This window comes from Epinephelus moara, chromosome 23 (assembly GCF_006386435.1).
Source record: "Epinephelus moara isolate mb chromosome 23, YSFRI_EMoa_1.0, whole genome shotgun sequence".
Lineage (NCBI taxonomy): Eukaryota > Metazoa > Chordata > Actinopteri > Perciformes > Serranidae > Epinephelus > Epinephelus moara.
In genome coordinates, this window is record NC_065528.1 from 19,759,901 (window position 1) to 19,780,890 (window position 20,990).

Below are 20,990 nucleotides of genomic sequence, written 5' to 3' on the forward strand. Positions count from 1 at the left end.
TTATATGAACATTATTCCTTAGTCTCTGTGACATATTAGGAGGATTTTACGACTATTTGCTTTAGATTTCTTACATATAGCTCCTTTAATGTGTCCTGTGTAATGTTTTTAGAATCTTGACCTAAAGATAGCGATGTTCCAAAATCTCGCAATCCCCTCAGTTCTGCTTAAAGGTCCAGTGTGTAGGATTTAGGGGGATATATGGGCAGAAACACAATGCAATTTAACAAGTATGTTTTCTGTCTCCTGAAAATAAGAATCGTTGTGTTTTTATTACCTTAGAATGAGCCCTTTTTATCTACAGAGGGAGGGAGTCTTCATCCACAGAGTCCGCCATGTTGCACCACCATGTTTCTACAGTAGCCCAGAACAGACAAACCAAACACTGTCCCATTTGCATTTTCACGCCCCTCTATGACCAGCAGCATTGGAAAAACATGTATTTTTTAACATCAAACTGCTTGATTGAATGTTGTTACCGCTTTAAATCACAGACTCTGTTTCTTTTGGAGAGGAAGATGATAATTCGGTTCCTGGTAAAAACCTCTTGAATGTCTGGATCATAAGTTGTCAGAGATAAAAAGGTGAGCACACAATAGCAGGTGCTGGGCTAGCAACCCACCTCTGACAATCCGAACAGTGTAGGAGAAACACTTGTAATGTGAAACTGCTTTATTCAGTGTTTTACTGGTTTTAATCATCTGGTGCATTTGTTTTGGAGAGGAAGAGACCTCTGCACATAATTAGGCTACCAGAAAAACCTCCTAAACCATTAACACTGGAGGAATTCTGACCTGCAGAAGTTTCAGCTGGTGGCAATCTGCAATCCTCTCCGCTAGGTGCCACTAAATCCCCCTAAATCACTGAACCTTTAAGCAAGCAAGAGCTTCATCACCAACTATTTTAACCTAGTCTCTATAGGATTACATCACTCCTTGTGGCTAATTTGTTTGTTCTGCTACGACATAGGATAATAACATTTGCTTAATCTGTTTACAAGTATTTTGTTGCACTGGTTGTTAAGTCCTTAGTTCCCCCGCTCTACAAAGCTACGGGTGAGATCTTGAATCTCTTGTGGGATCTGGGCAGGTAAAAGGGGAAGTGAGAGCAGCTGGCGTGACCACAGGCGTATCAGTATCATACCAGTACACCTATATTCAGTTATCAGAGCCAGCCAGGCCAGTCATGAAGAGCCAAGATCCCCTCATCTCATACTAGAGCTGAGGATAGCCATGCTGGCCATACATTGAGCTGCAGTCTTTGCAGAGCTTGTCTAAATCAGATTTGGGATGATGCATAACAGGCTGTACGTCCTGTGCAATGGAGGGCACCACAATTTCCAAATCAGTCGAGCAAACACATTTAAACTCCTTATCACTGTTGCACCTCTGTTCTGCCATACTGTAAAGCACCCTAAACCAACATCTGTGACCTTTGAGTTCTGTCAGGCTGGCTTGATGATTAGCTACTTATCCCAAATTAAAACGTCCTCATTTAATATAAACTTTGTGAAAATGAGTATCTAGGCTGTTTTTGCTGTAATGTGTTTTTCTTCCACCATTCTCCTTTTTAGCTCTCTCTCAAATATAGCTAGCTAATTATATGGCAGCATTTGACTTTTGTTGTTTGTTTTCACTTTGGCCCTAAAGGACTTCTCACTTAAACCAAAGTGACAGTGCGTGTCATCTTCATAGACAACTCAAGCAACAGGCAAACTAAAATCTTGAATTGAATATTAACAGCTTTATGGTTGGTATGGGAAGATAGTTGTTGTCGTATTATCAGTATTGTAAATAAAAAAGTCGAGCTGTCATGAAACTTGGCTTCTTGTCTGATCCATTCTCATTTTTGTCCCCTTTTCGCTTGCCATGTATTCACAGGATTATCCAACTACTGAGTCAATGAGCTGGGGTGTGAGGGGGTTTCTGACGGTTGAAATGGTTCAGCCAGGCTCCAAATCTGCATTAATATTGAGAAGAGAGAGTTGGACTTAATGAGCAATAACAGAAAGTAAACAGCTCGGGGAAGACGTTAATGCCTCAGTATGAGAGGGAGTGTGAGAGGTGGAGAGAGAGTGGCGGAGTGGGTCAGTGGGGTTGGCTGGTGACGGCTGCAGTGACGGTGTTTGTTTGGTGTTGAACTCATTAAATCTCACTCTCACAGCAACACAGTGCCTATCACTCGCTCTGCCTGCTGTGGCAGGATGGTTGCTGTGCTACACTGGCTGCCTCTGTTTTCAGATCGCAGAGTGTAGTGGAGGTCACGCAGTAATCCTGCTTGGCTCGGTGCAGTGCTCTAATACATAAAAAGTTTAATGCACGAACATAGAGCCCATTTACACAAAGTCTGGGACTTTACAGGAAGCAATCCACATGTATAGATAAGACGTACGCTGGCAGAGACTGCAAACGAGCAAAACACTCAGTCATACTTAGACATGCAAAATTAATTTTTCCTCTGGCTCTCTTTGAATATCAGAGTCGGCATTGAGCCCATACTTGGAGGAAGAAGAAGGAACAGCTTTGTTGTTGGTTTAATGTTGGTATTGACTTTGTTGTCTCTTTCATTATTGTTTTTCAAATGTACAAGGCTGCTTTCTGTTGTCCTTGTTGCAAAATGTAGCTCACTGTCTTAAGTCAGTAAGCCTTCTTCCTCTCAGTTTCTTGTGGGTAAAGAATATTAGCTTGTGCTTTTGGTAGTCTATACTTGTATCTCTTTTGGCAGAGGAAGCCTACCCATTGCTCACACTCTGAGAACAGCTGCTATATTTCCTGCCTTTCATCTGCAAGGCCTTTGATTGTACATTGTCGTTACAATCTGTGTATAAGGGAGAGAAAACGAAAGAGAGATGGCTGCCTTAGAGTTTCTTATCTCTAAATGAAGATGTGCTCTTGGACAAGATACTCTCTGTGAAGGTTACAGAGCTTCTTCTGCCACTTAGGGCAACTGATTTGACAAATTAGCATCATCTAATCCATATGTACTAAAAAAATCATTCACACACCATGGTATCTCTTTACCCAAGGCTAAAAAGCTGTCCTGTATGCACTGACCGCATGAACATCACTTTAGCAGCATTGGTATTCACCTCTATGAAACAGAGCTGTGTTCCCCAGCGGCAGCAGATGACAGAAGAGCTTTCACACTCTTGTATTGTCAGGTCAGCAAATGAGGTGTAGCACTGTATGTCAAAACCTCTTGTTGTGCTCTTTTTCTCTTTTAAATTCAGCCCATGAGCAACGTTGAAGGATTCTTTATTGGGAACCTCAACATGAAAAGCCGTGTTCTAAGACACAGCTCATCAGTGAAGGAGTTCCACAGGGCTCTTCACTTGGCTCTAGTCTATTTTCTATTTATGTTAATAATGTCCTCTGTCATATTTTTGATGTGTTAATACATCTTTATACAGATGACACTATTTTATATTTTATATTCTGTTACTGCTCTGTCTACTCTTCAGTCTAATATTTACCATGTTCCAAACAAAAGCTCTGCACAACAAAACTGCATAAGGCCCTGATCAGACAGAGCACGTTCTGTAGGTTGCAAAACATGAGGTGCACCACACTGCCTTTTATGTTGAAGCCTGCCCCTATAGCTCTATAGCTGCCTTTTTTCAGCTTGCTGCATCTTTTGGAAAACGTTAGAAAGTAGTCCAGGTGAGAATTTGTTCAGAAACCTATGTCTTGCGGCTTGCCTAGGGGGACGTTTAAACTGAGCTAACGTTAGCTTAACACAAACCATGTATGATACCATATGTTGTCATCGCCACCACAGAGCCCCACCTGTCAAACTGTCTGACTGGACAATGGGGAAAAAATGTCAGTGATATCAGGCACTTTTTTGCTCTGAATTGAAGTGGGTTTTTTTTTCAACTTGAGGCATTCAGGGCACTCCTGCAAAATCTTGAAATGCATAGAGCCAGGGTTAAGGCTTTTGCACACCGAGTCCTTTTTTTTTTCTGGATATGTTTTTTTTTTTTTTATCCGTCATCCCAAAAAAATTGTTACACACAGAAACCTTGCACACTTATTCCGATGCGTTTTATTACTCTATTTGTTGTGAAAATTGGCAACACTTGACAAATGAAAAGACATTTCCTCCTTTGCCTCTCTCCACTGGAGTTACCTATCTGGCTGTTACTACTCCCTCCGGCAGCATCATGAAGGGGCGGTGCTGTCCTCCCTCTCTGTCCTCCACATTCTGTGTGTGACTACATCCTCCTCCTCGTCATCATCATCCACCTGAATATTGCTATCTGACCTGACCTAAAAGTGAGTTATGGAAAGATTCCGTTCACCCCGTTCCTCCGTCTTATCGCAGCTATGTCCCGCAGCCACATTTTCTTCACTGATTCTTGGTCAAACATCTGTAAACGCTCTGACAGATGCGAAAAATGCAGAAAATAGAACCTGTTCCGAAAATTTTAATAATGGACAAAAGTTTCGGACTCAATGTGCAAAAGTGATTGACACAATGTGAAGTCGTATTTATTGTTAGATGTGCGACAATTTCAGATGAAATAAACAGACTCAGTGTGCAACGACCTTTAGAAATTAACTTTTTTGTCCACCTGCCACTGTAGCTGGTAGATTCCAAAATCTACCAGCCACTTACTACATTACTATTGTTTTTGGCTCATGAGTGAAGCAAATCTAGCAGACACTTGCATATTTTACCAGCACTTTAGCGGCTAGTGCTAATTTCCAGCCCTGATACAGCAGAAAAACACAAGGTACTCATCAATGCAAAAGCAAAACACTTCACTCTCATTGAAAACAATTACAAAAAGCTGCTCCAGGCTGCTTAAACACGCCTTGTCTGATTGGGGCCCAATAATGCAGACGTTTTTGCAATTTTCAAATGAAAACTCTCTTGCTAATATTGAATCGCCAATTACATGGAAATCTGGAATGGCTCGTAACTGTAAACTATTATAGCATGCATTGTCTAAGTAAAGTCAAATACAGATACAGATTTTGCACGTTTGTGTGTCTGCACACACTCAGGCCCAATCACCACCATAATCATCATCATCATCATCATCATTGGCCTGCAGTCCATAGCAATGATGTCATTCACATCCACAGATCTGCCTGCAAGGCTAGATCAGCATTCACCAGGCTGAACTCTTTTCTCTCATTATCTCTGCATCACTGTCTCTCAGCCTCTCCTTTGGAATCACTCTGTCCACGTTTCTTCTTTGCTTTATTCTTCAACCGCTCTCAGTATCATCTTCTCATGCTCTTTTTCTCCCTCTGTCTCAGCCCCCGTGCTCTGTTGGCTGACCTTATTCTACCCGCTCTTTTTATGTTCCTCTTCCCCGCTGGCTTTTCGGGAGGTTACGGACTATTAGTGTCTCTCAGGCAGACGTCTTCGCTTTGCTTTGCTTCTTATGCTCAGTCGTTGACAGTCTTCTTCTCTGGTTAGTGCCATTAATAACTGGAGGTTCTGCATGGCGTTGGTAACCAAATCCTCTCCAAATGCCTTTTGGGATTATTTGATTTGCTGCCTTTCCTGTTATTTCAGACTCGTCCACCCAGAAGCTCTTTACCTTTCCTTTAAAAGAATTACTTGGAGCTGGAGGTGTCAGCAGGTGGTCGGAGTATTGTATTCTCAGATGTAAATAATCTTAACTGGCCTGCAGGGCCAGTTTGGTCTTTTTGGATTTGATTACCACAGACGTAAAAGATGCACAATGCTGCTGATAGTGTTATTGTGAGTCGTGTTGATACTTGATGTTTTTAGATTTATTGCATCACCCGGTTGATGAAATGATATTGTGAGCTTTTCCATCCCTTTCTCTCTGCAGAAAGAAAGATAAGGCAAGGAACTGCTTTGAAACTAGCCAGTGTGCCTCCCTTACAGCTTCTGTCTCCAAAGGAGGAAACGTTTGAGCACGGTTGACACCACATTGTTTGACAGGGTGCTGTTTATGATTCCCCATCATGTTTGTTTTCCATTCTTAGAAAGGGGGTTGGTCAGGATGGGATATTTTGATCCAGGGTCACACAGGGATAGCGGCCTGAATGGACCAGAAGGAAAACAAGACATGTCTAGACCACAACCGTAAATGCTATTTACTGCATACTCTTACACTTAAGCCTTTAAATGTGCTTTATAAAGTTCAAAATCAGGATAAAGTTGGCCTCAGTGCTTGGATAAACCTTGACTAATTGGTAGTTCTTTTAGACCTTTTCTTTTTACACTGTTTTTAAGTGTGAGTGCTGTAAAGCCAGTGTGTCATTATATGAAGAATGTCTTGCAGTGAAATGTTGTTAAAACACATGCGGCTGTGTTGCTCTTACAGTTCAGCGTTGGTCTGAGACACGGTGATGAGAATGTGTGTATGTTCCTCTGGATTGATTGGGCTCTGTGTATCAGATTATAAGTGTGAGTAAAAGATTATTGACCTGGGACTATCCACAGATTATGACTTATCTATACTAATCCAAGGTGGGGGGATGGAGAGATAGTCGTTATGATGGGAATGGGGAACAAGTAGATGCATAGCCTTGATCGGAATGCGTTGAAGCCATTTTGAACCCTACTATAGACCCATTTTTGTCATTTTGGGGCGGGGGGGGGGGGGGGGCGGGGGCGGGCGGATCTTTAGGGGGAGATAGCAGGTCAGTAGTATATGTAACATAGAAGTGGTATACATCATCAGAAAGCAGGGAAACTAAAGATTAATTTGAGATGCAGCTCAACATTGTGTGATAAGTTTTTCCAGCCATAAATATTTAATAACTCATTCAAATTTTTAAAGTTTAGAGCGTATAGGGCTGAGAACATTGTGACTGAAGTATACGAAAGTCATTCTCATGCTTAATGATGTCTCATAAATTGTTCCAACATTTTTTTTGTTGATATCTTATGTTACACAGATTTGTTGCCAAAGTATTTTTTACCACTTGAGAATTTATTTTAAAAAAAAAATGGGCAAAATTCACTCTAAAATACCACATTAAGACACCGAGACCTTGAGGAACACCACAGGAAAATCCATGTTGTAATTTGGGGGGGGGGGGGGATCCTTGTTTATTTTTTATTTATTTATTTTCCTCATTTTCTATTCCTTTTTGTGTACGATTGAACCGACAGTGAAATGTATAACTTGTTTCAGTTGAAATTCAATAAAAATTTTGTTTACAAAAAAAAAAAGAAAATATTTGACGTGAAGTTTTCTATAAGAATTGCATTTTTTTAGTGATTGATTGGTGAACACTTCTGTTCTGGAAACTGCTGAGAAACCTCCTTAGTGTCACTATACCTTATGAAAGCCATACATCTCCATTTTGTGGTTGTAAAATTTAATCGGGCTTTGATTATCCTAGAGGTCACAATTGGTCATTTTATACAGTGGGGTCAAGTTTCAAAAATGGTGTCACTACAGTTTAATGACGACCATGAAGGCTAATATCATTACACATATCCAATACCCAATTTATACATTTCCAAGACTGTTTAGGGACCACAGTATGCAGAAATATTCAAATACAATAGGCGAAAATAACATAATTGTACTGCATCAAATCAACAGTATGTTTATTTTTGCCAAAAAAATGTATGGGACTAGCATAAAGTGGGTATGTCTGTAAAGGAGAGACTCATGGGTATCCACAGAACCCATATTTAGTCAGAGATATTGAGATGAGAGGTCAGGGGACCCCTGTTAAAATGGCCATGCCAGATTTTTCCTCGCCAAAATTTTGTTTAACTTGGGAGCATCATTTAACCCCCTTCCTGACAAGCTAGCATGCCAATAGATTAGCTAGGTCTTTGGGTTTCATATGGGACTGCCAGCATCTTCACTCCAGTATTAAAACAGCCTGCTACAGCAGCTGAAATGCAGTAACACATTCTTTAAATCTGATTTTTCCAAACCAAATAATTAGTGAGATATGATATTTACATGCCAGAACACAGCAATCATAGCACAGCTTTATACCAGCTTTTTCATGCTAGCAGATTATACTGTTAATATTGAAGATATAGGCTGATTCAGGTCATTCTCAGTCGGATTGTTTGACTTCACTTGACTGGACTTTATACAGAGCAGCACTGAAACACAATATTTGAATGTCTCAAATATAGATGTAATATTATTGTGCATGTAAATGCACTGTACAACCCAATTTATGTCTTGCTTTCTTGTCAGCTGTTTGAGTGAAACCAATTTGCCTTCCCTTTTGAAATGCAATGCGTCATCATGTCACCTCTGTTTTAAAAACCCCAAACAAAACGACAGCGCAGCACAGTTAATTGGTATATATTGAATGTCCTGCCTATCCAGTTTTGTGGCCATCTTTTTCTCCCTGTTCGGCTGGCTGAGTGGCTGTTTGTCAACTACACTCTCAATACTTCTTTCACTCCATCAAACTGATGAGCGTGTACAGGCTCTAATCAGGAACTCCCTTCTGTTTTAACAGACCTGCCAAACTCCTTCATGAGGGGAAGGAGTGCTGTTGAAAGTGACGTGTAGTTATTTACTGGCTGGAGGGAATGAGTGTTTAAAGGTTTCAGTCTCCTGGTATTAAACAAAAGGCCTGTGGATTAAACAGTTGGGTCATGATGACGTGAAAGATGGCCACACTCTTATCAATGTGAATGTATAGTTTTGCGATTGGATGAGAGGAGAAGGTGACAGTGCTGACGTCAAAGCCTGAGATTGTTCCTTCAGATTAAGATTGTGAGTAATGTGTGCACATGTTGCTGCTATGGTTTTTTAACCAAGCAAATCAACAAAGACCACACTCCAATTAATATCTGTACCAAGGGGGTATGGAAAAAAGGTGTTTGTGTATTGTGCTAGTGGAGATTGATGGAAGGTGCTCGCCACAGCCACAGTCACAGTCACAGTCAGAAACTGTGGTTATTTTTTGTGTGTAACTTGTGTTCACATCATTATCATGTGAGTGTAACAGTATGTGAAAAGTCAGTCGGTGCAACATGAGCTACTCCCTTTCCCTACCTCCTCCTTCACTCACATGATCTCACTATGGCTGCACGAATACTTGCAGATCACCAAGACCCCGACCTTTGCATTGCAACTCGCTTCTAACATTGCTGTGAACTCATGCTGCACGGTATCCTGCGAACATGTACTCAGAAGTGTCAACTAAATGTCTGAAAGGTTAACGTAAGGGTCTGATTTTGCACAGGTAGAGCCGTTCGTCTCTGGCCTCTTAGTCGGTATGGCCAATGTCAATTAGCCTGCAGCATAATCAGTGTTGATTCAACCCCGTTAATAGCTTATCCCCCACCATGCCTCACTGCCTTGCTTGATCATAACGCACACAGTCCATACCATCCCCCCTCCTTGGTGGTGCTTCCCTCTTTCCCGGGTCATACACACACTTACTCACACACCAGTAGTTTCACTACTACTGTAGTTAGGTGCTTTAGATGTCCTTACATGAAGGGCAGAGTGTAGTGAGCTGCTTAATGTAAACATGATGCATGCAGCCTGATGTGTGTGATTGGAGTCTCCCTATTGCACATGGCTAATTGTTGTTTTGCTAGCACGCTGTAGGTACATACTGTCCTCCTGCTGTTATTAGTTGTTCATTCTGTCTTGGCCTTTGTATCAAAGAGTGTCAGAATGTCTCCTTGACTTCAACACGAGTCTGAGCAGAGAGCTTCCTCTTCTGTCTGACAATGACACATTTCCTTGCAGAAGCCATGGATTCAGTCTGCTCTTTGCAGACTCAACCAGAGCTTAAAATAACCTCCAGTTTGATTTAACCCTTTGGGGGGTCAGTGCTACTGCTAATGGGATACACACTCAATCAGGATTGACAAGCCAGCTGCTACTGTGCAGCATGGAAAACAGAGTTTTATCCCATGTTCTGCACCCTCTGTCTCTAATGTGCTCTGTCAGTCTTGTACTCTCATTTTGTGATTTTCATCCCCTTTCTTTTCCTCCTGTTTATTTTCTCTTTAAGTCTCTCTCTCTCTCTCTCTCTCTCTCTCTGCTTCAATTTGATTTCCTCTGCCTCTTCCCTCTGCTCACATGAAAGGGAAATAATTTCACTGTGATGATTTTGTGTGAGAGTGGAGATCAAAAATAATCAGAGCGAGCGTACATTATATGCTCGTAGCTGTGATGTTGGATTTGCCAAGTAATACACTGACTAAAAACATTCTGTAGGGTTTGTTAATATATGTCTGTAACTGAAGTATTAATTTCTCCTGTGATAGACGATTTGGGTAAAAAGGCAAATCATATTAAAACAGAGTTGAACAGCTGGGTCAGGTTTTTTCTTTTCTGTTTTTGGAGTAACAAGATTCTTGCACCCCATTAGAGTGTATGTGATGAGAATCTGGTGTTATTAATCTTAGAAATGTAGTTGGCATCCAAGCATCTGTACACCCAAATGTTTACAGAATCTACATGATCTGCAGTCTGCTGCATGGAGAGGGTTAGATTCTGCTAAAATCTGAGAGCATCTGCCTTTTGATAGATCAAGAGTCCTGCACAGGTGTGATTTTCGAGACCTGCTCTCGAACAGGAATATGACCAATTAGTTCCGCAATCTAACCTGACCCACTGACACAAGATCTGCGGCCCGACCCGAAACTGCAAATCCCATAATAACGATGCTCTGTTCAAACAATTTGGTGAGGCAGCGTGTGTAATGTGATCAATTTTGGACATTTCATACATGTGAAACTAAGATATGATATTTCAAATTAAAGGTAATTAAAAAATACAATTCTAAATCAATATCTTTTGCTTTTTCTTATAAAATTGAGCAGCACATCTCCACAGTAAACGTGCCTGTTGGTAACGCACTTGATTGAAGTGGCTCTCATACTCCAGGGTGGCCTAAAAGACACAGCGGACATACAGAGTCAGCAGAGTAGTGACAAATTCCCACCCGTCAATCACCTTTTTTCACAACCTAATGCAGGACTCTGCCACAGATCACTAACATGCAAATTAAATGGTCAGAAATAAATAGCCCTAATGTTGAAAATTAGGTTCTTCAATGAAGACGCGTTCAACGAAATATCAAATGGTTGTGACCTTAGTGTAAGTTGCTTGACAAAAGCACATCTCAGTTAAAGGCGCTGTATGTAAGAATGTGGCCAAAACGGTTACTGCACTCAAATTCAAAATACTGCCGCGAGTCGTGTCCGCCCCCCTCCCCTACAGATTTGAGGTTGCTGGACAGCGGCACGCTGGGGACTGATTTGTCTGCCCACGGGCGGCTGCCATGGCAGGGCTGCGTCGCCGCGTCCTTGATCTTCGGTTTTCCAGCGGACTGTTCGAGTAAGTCCGGTTTCTCTGCTGCTAACGCTGCTGCCAGGATACAGCTGAGGAGGAGTCGGCTGCTAATGCTATGTACCGGGACACTGCTAATGCTGCTTGCCATGCTGCTGTAGCTCAGTCGTAACTGTAACTGATGCTGAGACTCTACTGACTGTGTGACTGGTAGACGGCGGTGGGTGGCGCAACAGGCCAAAACACAAATTCAAAACATAAACATGATTTGCGGACTGTAAAAATGTTTTTTAAATGCGAATATTCTGGCTGTACTATTGTTGTCTGTGAGATCAGTATGTTATATGAACATTATTCCTTAGTCTCTGTGACATATTAGGATGATTTTACAGCTATTTGCTTTAGATTTCTTACATATAGCTCCTTTAAGTGACCTGCACATGCCTTGTCAGAGTGCTTCTCTCTGATTGGCTGGAGAATTTGCTTATTTAGATTAATGTAGCCACTCTCGTCAATCTGAGCATTCTCACATGATTTTATGTGAGATTAGGGTTGGGTCGATAGTAGTCAGTCACTGACCACTGAGGCCACCATTGTGATTTTGATCTCAATCCTTGTGTCTCTGTCCTTGTGTCACTCTTGGTAACAACATCTTTATGACACTAAAGTAAGTTAAATCAAAAATTGCCTGCTATAAACCAAGCTGTTTTATATCTTTTTTTGATTCTCGTTCTAATGTTGAAACCAAGCTGCAACCACCGGGGCTGAAAAATGAAGCCAACGTCAAAGTGCGAAAAACTGCAGTTCCTCGAATGGCCACTTGAGGCTGGCTCTAAAAGCCTGGTTCAAAAATTGGCGTTGATGTCTATAACTAATTTCCCTCATTCATGACAACTAAACCTGGGGTGAATTGTTCTATAACTCACCTGTGTACATTTTATAAAGGCTTAAAGTTAGGCATAATTAACGGTGGATAATCAAAGTTATGGATTAAGGTCGTGGCTGCTTTGAGTGACAGGCTGTCTAAGGATAGTGTCCCATCCCTTGTTCCTCCACAGCGCCAGCCGCTCACCCAAATATAGTTACTTCTGGATGGGGACGGTCAAAATGCCAAACTTGAGGCTCCAAATGGGAGTCCGCAAACCAGTGTGTGGTGTCAAGGTGGCTACGTCCATTATTTTTATACAGTTTATAGGAGAAACGGGGCCAACACACATAGTACATTTGGTTTTGTCAGCAGCAGTGTAGGTGGTAACATAAACTTCAAGAATGTTAGGCGCTCTTTGTAAGGAGATGGACTATGTTTCTCTGTGGGGACTTGTGTTTAATGTCCAGGGCTATTAGAGAGTGACAGGTGGAGAAAGGCCAGCATGTCTCTGTAGCATGAGTGAATATGATCGGCTGGCTTATGTGAGCATGCATGATATTTTTTATTTTATTTTTTTTGGGATTCACTGGCCCGCATACTTCACATTCAGTCTGAGGACATTACTTCAATGTGCAGAATAACAAATTGCTGTGAAGCTATCAATTGTCATTGAAAGTAAGGCTCCAGGACTCAGGGTCATAACAGAATCCAAGTGTAATTTTCATGCATTGATTTGTTTTCATTATCTGTCTGAAGCTATCATCTCTTCCTTTAGTTTTCATAACTCTGTATGATATCAGAGAATGATGTTGGTTAGGAGAGAGGAAAAAGGTCAGACTCTGCTCGTGTCCTTGTCGTCCCTGCAACAAAATATGTGATGATGTGTTACTCTGCAAACAACTGCGGCTGAATCACCATTTCAGAGAGGCCAAATTGTTAGTGATCCTGAATATTATTCAAGAACGGTTCATTATTGTAGTCCCTCAGGTTGTGTTTGTTTATCTGTACGCAGTCACATGAAAACGTTGTCCTTAACAGCCTTACAGCATTGAGAGCAAGCATGAAGTCACCATCCTCAGCGGACTCAATGAATTTGTAGTGAAGTTTTTCGGACCACAAGGAAGTAAGTGCTCTCTTTTCCTGTTTCCCTTACCCTGACACATTAAACAAGTTTCCTAATTTGTTGCTAAATCCTCATTCGGGCTAATTAATGTGCTCCAGAAAATATAGGATTTAGGGTGTGTTTTCATCCAGGGTCCAAGAAATATACAGCAAATTAAGGAAAGAATATTTGTGTGCCCAAAAACTTAATACCTCTTCACTGATCATTTCTAAGATTGGCTGTAAAACCAGAATCACGTTGCTGTTGAAACTAGTAATCTGACCTCATCTGATATTCAGTTAAACTCTAAACACAGCATGAGTCATTCTCATGTGTTGAAAACAAAGTAAGTAATTTATTTTCAAAGTGTTATGCACCAAAAGGTGTCCAGCCTGCACTGGCTCACAAGGCACCAGAAACATAACAAACAAGTGCAACAACATAATGAGAGCAAAAAAACAAATAGCCTCCTGAGACACAAACTTTTTTTAGTATGTATTTTTAATTTCTCCTCGGTATTTGGGATCAGTAGGACCCGATAAGATAAAAAAACCCAAAAACTTAACACTGTCGATGATAATTAAGTCCCACTGTCCTCAAATGAGTACGTCCATATTCCATATCAAACTACACACATTATTAATCATAAATAAACATGTTTCAACCATAAAATGTGATCAGGTTTTGGACCCTGTCCACTTTTGTATCGGGATCGGCTGCAGACTGACTTGGCAGACATGGCTGCCATCTTGTTTTTACATGGATTGGTGTATTGTGCAAATGATTTCCGCATACCGACGAAAACCGTGTTACGACTTTTACTTCCTCTCGATAGTCAAATTTGATCGTCTTTTCTGCGCTCCGCCAACACAACCAGATGGGACAAAAAAGTGTCTACGAACGAAGACAACAGGTCTAAGTTAAGTAGAATGAAGTATAAGGTCAAGTAAACCCAAGATTAGATGTCCTCATATGAGGACACAGAGTCTCAGGAGGATATAATACATCTCCAAGCATGTCAAAAAAGTCAAAGAGCACAGCTCTGCTCCTTAGACATTACAGCTGTAAATCAAATCACAATGTTTGTTTACAATAACATGAAGATAGAAGCCCCCTGCGTCACATACATAACATGAAACCTCACTGAACAAACACTGCCCTAATTGGTTAGTTTTTAGCCACCTAAAAAAGGGCCCACCTAAAAAATCATTATCAGTTAAAGTGTATGCTATGTTTAGAAGATTTTCACGCCCTTTCCAGCAGGGAACTGAAGCCATTATCTCAAAGCCACCAGACTCCTTTGACAAAACCACTTATTTTACTATACAGAACACGAGAGCGCTGGTCTACCAGTATCTCCATCAGTTAGTTTGTAAGGTGAAGCGGTGAAAGTATTCCAAATATAGCGTACACTTGAACTGATATTGATTTTTCTAGGTGGCTAAAATACGACCCCTGCTCACAGAAGTATGTTGCTATGCTTCCAGCAAAGAACACTGTACATAAGCAGCAGAACAGCAGAAACATGAAATCGTTCAGCTAGCTGTGATTAACTATAGGGCTGAAATTGCCAGTTGTCTGCGTGGAACGAATTGTTGTTGTTAGTGATGTCATTGTGATTCGGTCTGTAAAACATAACTGAGGCACAAACTGCCTTTAATACATCATCAACGTAAAGCGCCCTTCGACTGTGTTGGGACGCATTTAACACAAACTGAGCCAGGTGACACACTTTGTATCCGGTCTTGAAGTCTATGTTCATCAGACATGGAAAACAAATCAGGACATTCTGCAGACCTTTCAAGGAAAGCACTGCATCTAAGATTGTGATATTTAGGACAATAGAACAAAAAATGCATTTCATTTTCGACCTCTCAGGTCACACGGGCAACACTTTCTATTCTCCTCTGGAATTAATTTGAAGCCCAGTTTCCACCGCCAGAGGCAAGATACCAAATCTCAGCAAGGCAAGGACAGACCTCTGTGCTGTGGTCAGGTTATAGTGACACAGTACTTGAGTAACCCAAAAATTCCTCACAGCATTTCTGTTTTTAATTTTCATATCACATTGTTTAATTTGATTAACACCACAAGATAATTTATCACTGTCTATATGTACATTGGAGACCAGCCTTGCCAAATATTTGTGCAAGCTCCCTTGCCCAAGAATAATTGGGAGGGAGGGGGTGCTGTTATAGGGTATGTTGATTAATTTATTTCCCAGTTGCCACATGCCACCCTAATGCCGCACGTTACACGGCTCCCATCTCATGTCACCACATACTGCAAGTTTGCGGTGTAAAGAGAGGTTCGTCACAGCAGGCCAGGAACGTAAAATGGATTGAAACCAGGCCTGAGGCCACAGAGTGTAAAACAGAGGAGCCAGGCTCGAGGGGAATTTGGATGAGGAGAGTGGCCTCATCAGCAGGAAATACTTCTTTCGTGTGCTGCTCGCAACATCTGTCGCACTAAAACCACCGTCACTTACGCATCAGTAAAGAGAGGAAGTGGGTGTTTGACCCTGTTTATGATGCCTCGTAACCGTGCCAAATAAAACGGCACTGTTGTCTGCCCACATGTGTGTGTGTGCACATGCCCACCGCCATTCATCCTCAACAAGTGTGTTTTCAGCCATCTATGTGCTGTTCGGTTTCAGCGCGGCACATAAGGGTCCCGTTACACACAGCTTCTCTGGGAGAGCACCACACACTCACACAATCTCATTCTCGTCGTCTTTGATGTCAGTGTATTATATGAAGTGATTTGGAAGTAAAGAATTCCCCTGGGCTGAAATACATTACTGCGTAAGATAAAAGAAAATGGCAAAGGGAAGTGGTATGTGTGTAGCTCATTTCTCAAGTGGCCCGCTCTCTGTTGTGTTTCTGAGAGCGGAGAAAGGAGTGCAGAAAATTGATATAACCCTACAGTGTCTAAATCCATTGGAGTGCATAAAGGATGAAATATGATGTTCAATGGAATGAAAGTCTCTCCACAGTGTTCCCTCATTATTTTTCTGTGTCCCCTCCTCATATACAGCACCGTATGAGGGAGGCGTGTGGAAGGTGCGAGTAGATCTTCCTGACAAATATCCTTTCAAATCGCCATCAATAGGTAGGAGTGCTACTATCAAATGAGAGATTGTAAGATCACATTTTCTCTTCGCTTTGTTAGCACTGTCCTCATTTGTACTTTCTGCTCTTTCAGGATTCATGAACAAGATTTTTCATCCCAACATTGACGAAGCGTAAGTTGATTTCAGTCATGTATCTGAAGTGTCAGTATTTAGCAGACTATTGTTTCTTGTGTTTTAAAGCTGCTCTAATGATATTTGCCTGTTGTTGCTGCTCTGTCATATTATAAACTTAAAACATAAGTTGAAATCATTAATATTTTCTTATACTTTCTATATTGCTTTTTCATGTTTTCAGTAAAACATGATCCGCTTATGTTGTGAACTACACTTTGAACTTTTATATGAGCTATAAATGAGCAGCAAATTACACAGATATTGAACCTGGCCGAGCTCTTTGTATCTCTCAGCCCAGTAATCCACCGCTTAGAGGCCAGGTCCTCTGAAGGACACGGTCTGGGAAGGTTGGTCTCCCCAAATAGGACTCGTCTCACAAAGACATTTTCCCACAAAAATAAGGCTGCATTCAGGCAGTACTTAGCAAAATGTTTTCCATTCATCACCAGGAAACTGACAGAGTGTAAATACCACTGGTAAACTGGAGCATTTTCCACATTAACTGTATTTACAGTGAGTGCGTTTACATGGAAACGAATAACCCGTTTATGATTGGGTTTTTGGAGTTTCACATTTATGTGTTTGAGTATGTAAACACCATATTACGTTTATGAACTCAAGTATGCCAGCTGGAGTGCTCTGAAAGAAATCAGAATGTATACAGGGACTATGAATAACCAGGTTTCTCTGTGCTCATGTAAACACCATCCTGAATATGATCATAACCAGGATAAGCCTCATAAACAGGTTATGTCCATGGAATCTTACTTAGAGATCATAAATATTCCAATAACATGGATGCAAGGTAAAAACAGCGATATACATGAGCATCTTTAGGATATGCTTTTATTTTGAAATTATCTTAGAATTATTACCTTAGAATGAGCTGTTTATGTCAATGTGCGAAGCGGGTCTTCTCCCATGGAGTCTGCCATGTTGTTCTACAGTAGCACAGAAGGGACAAATCAAACACTGGCTCTAGACGGCTCCATTTGCCATTTTCTCCTACACACTTGGCACATGGGAGACGTTTCTATTTGCATCCAACTGAATATTCCTCCCTGTATAAGCATGTCGAAGAGCCCATGGTGGCCTTCATGTAACGTAGAAACACAAAAGGCCCTCTCTAGATTCAGTGTTTGGTTTGTCTCTTCTGGGCTACTGTAGAAACATGGCAGACTCTGTGGAAGAGGACTTGCTCCTTATGCAGATATGAAGTTCTTATTCTATGCTATCGAAAACATGATTCTTAGTTTCAGGTGATTGTACGCTAATGAAAATTAATATTAAATCCATTACTGCCAATAGATCCCCCTGAATCCTACACACTGCTCCTTTAAAGTAACATGACCAGTGACTGATAACCATGTAATTGCACCTACCTGGCATGTTTGACCTGGTCACATGATATTCTACAACATGTCAAGAGTCTCCTGAACTCTCCTTTAAACCATTGACTGCCACACAAGTGATAAGGGATTGACATACGCGGTGGAGAAAAGTGGGCTTGAAGGGATCCAGCCGCTGAGCTGTGACACACATTGCACACAGATCCGCTCTTCCCTCTCTTTGGCCTTTCCCCTCTAACTCTGCTTTCTTCTCGGTTTCCCAGGTCAGGGACAGTGTGCTTAGATGTCATCAACCAGACATGGACAGCCCTTTATGGTGAGTGGCCCAACAACTGCGTACGTGTCCATATTAAGTTTCCCCACCGGGGGTCTGTGTGATTATGTGCGAAGAACTTGACACAGTGCCATCGACACCAAAAAGGTGACTGCAGCGCGAGACCCCCTCGCTAGCAAGCGTGGCCACATTAGGCAGTGGAGCACAATTGGCCCTAATCTACTTAGCGAGGGGAGAAGTGAACACTAACGAGGTAATACCCTCACCCAGCAAGGTCAGGAAACATTCACCTTCGACAGGAATGATTTACTGTCTGTCAGCTGTGAGAGACAGGGACACCCTCACATGATTGTACTTAATGTTTGTCGCCCAGTTGCTCTTTTCACAGTCCTGTGTGTCCCTGTGCCCTTCTCCCTATTTCCCTATTAATTTCTCATTACAGCCCCTCCACAGGGCTAAGATAGCTGATGAGCAATATAAATGGCTGTACAGTAATATCCCTAGCAGATGTTTCAGCATCCCTCCCTATTTATTTTCACTGGTGTTCTGGGTATGACTCCGAGGCGAATGTTGAAACCTTGAATGGTATTTAAGCAACTTGATTCAACTCTGGTTCCAATGTTTTGTTATGAAGAAGGACATGCATGCTAATTAATGCCAAGTGAGGTAGCCTGACCTGTTTTTCCTCTAAATCAAATTACATGAATCACTATTGTGTTATTTTACCTTTGTTTGTTCTCACGAAAATGCAGCAGATTCTGTTGAGTGTTTGAAAAAAAACCCATCAGATTGGACAAACATGGAAAGAATGGACCAATCAACTAAGCCTTGTCTGCTAAGATTCTCTACAAAGCAAGAGGAAACAAAACCAACTGATTAAATCCCCTAAACACGATAACACTGCACAATAGTCTGTAAGAAAATGTTTGTTTTCCCAACTTGAACGGACCCAGCAGTGACACCTATGAGACGAGAGCAGAACTGCAGGTTTTTCCACTAGGCCTCAGCTCTGAGAGAAAGCTGAGGCCTGCTAGCAGAGAGCTAGTGAAAGGGATTAGTGTAGTTGTAGCTTCTGTGAGGCTATCAGGGGAAGGATTTCACATTTGTGTTTCTGTCTGCAAGCATATACACCTTCCATCTTTGATCCTTTTGTGTGGTCATCACTAACTGATGTGTGTGTAAAATGATTGGAGCTTCCCTGGAAGCAGTTTTTATATAATTGGCACAATATTGGGTGAGCATTTCTCCATCAGGTTCCATCAGATTAATGGTGAAATTGACAGTAACTGCTTTTAAATGACTGCCAGATTATGTAAGTGTCTGATCACTCATTTCTTGCAGCTGATAGAGGAGTAATGTGTTGCCTTTTGTTTCCCCAGACCTGACCAACATCTTTGAGTCGTTCCTGCCCCAGCTGCTGGCTTACCCAAACCCCATCGACCCCCTGAATGGAGACGCAGCTGCCATGTACCTTCACCGGCCAGAGGAGTACAAGCAGAAAATCAAAGGTTCAAATTAATCAAAATCTGTTGGGTGTAGATCCCTTTAGATTCTTAGGGGCGTTTTCACACCTATAGATATTTGCTGTGGTCATATTTAGTGACCAGATTGTTCCAGTGTTTCACTTTGACTCGAGATTGGTTTGTGTTCACACCACAGCATTCGCAAGCAGACCAAAATTGCACATGAACTAGAAAACTGCTGTCTGACTGGTCAGAATTTTCATGTGGGTAAACTCCTAGAAGTAAAACCAAGAGTAAAATAAGAGCAGACTCCTGTTCTGTTCCAGAAATAGATTAAATGCATCACTTTCCAATTTTACAAGAGAGGGACAACTGTGTGGGCTGATCATGGCCCTGATCATCGTTTGCTTTTATCACTTAAGGCAAGCGATACAACCTTTCGCTAAGCCCTGCTTCTTGATGGTCTGTTAAGCTGTCAGAGTAAGCATGGAGCCCACACTGTCACTAACTGCACTCCCTGAGAAAACATTATCATATTTTTGGAAAAAATAAACAGTGATTCCAGAGAGAAGCAGACAGAGGGGTCTACAGTCTGTGTTTGAAGGATATATCCAGGATGTCAAACTGACTCAGCAGCAACAACAGGTTAAAAAGACAAAGATAGTTAGAAGCTAAAGCCGAACTATAGGCTACAGACCACAGTATAAAAGTGAACCACCACATCACTGCTGATCGCCACAGAAGAGAATGAATATAAAGGGAAACTTTGCTGATATCGAACCAGCTGTGTGGCATCGCAGTGTGTGCGGACGTTCATCTGTTTGATTTGGGCTTTGGAACAGGGAAGAAACGTATATCTTTTTCCAACCTCTCCAGGTAACGAGTATCATTAATACACGACGTGCCCCAGGCACAACATTTAGCTCCACATCCACAAAACCAGCCTGAAAATGAAGGAAATCTGAAACGATTGCATAAGAGTCAATGGAGCACAGCTGTGTTGTTGTCGGGACCTGGTCTGAGCCAGCCCGACACTACGTTATCATTGGCCAGTTCCGGGGGCGTGACTTAGCAAAGAGTCAGTTTGAAAATTAGGTGCAGGTGCAGCTGGAAAATAATCTGTTGATGCACTGGAGTCACCGAAGGCTCATATCAAGACAGTTCAGCATTAAACTGCTGGAAAGATGGGCTTTTTATAAATCTAGGCAGTCTAGGCAGTAGAAAAGCACAAGCACTTTTGAAATTGGTGCTATGTGACCAAAGAACACAGAGGAAAAGGGCTGTGGCTTTTGCTTAAACGACCAGAATGCATTGTGCTGCACCAGACCAATAAATGCGGCTGCTTGTGAAAGACATATGTAAGCTTGGCCGTTTTTCCACAGGAAACAGTATTGCAGTCTGCTGGTAACAATATCGAATTACAGTACAGTAAGGGAAAAATGTTAAATAGGCAACAC

At 41.6% G+C, this 20,990-nt stretch overlaps 1 protein-coding gene across 1 annotated transcript in view; it reads left to right on the forward strand.

Annotated features, from left to right (window-relative positions):
* ube2h (ubiquitin-conjugating enzyme E2H (UBC8 homolog, yeast)) overlaps positions 1-20,990 on the forward strand; it is a 35,189-nt gene that overhangs the window by 7,554 nt on the left and 6,645 nt on the right. The window contains exons 2-6 of the mRNA XM_050036027.1: positions 13,145-13,221; positions 16,237-16,311; positions 16,405-16,444; positions 18,060-18,112; positions 19,450-19,578. Of these exons, the coding sequence (XP_049891984.1) occupies positions 13,145-13,221; positions 16,237-16,311; positions 16,405-16,444; positions 18,060-18,112; positions 19,450-19,578 (374 nt within the window). The remainder of the gene's footprint in view (positions 1-13,144; positions 13,222-16,236; positions 16,312-16,404; positions 16,445-18,059; positions 18,113-19,449; positions 19,579-20,990) is intronic.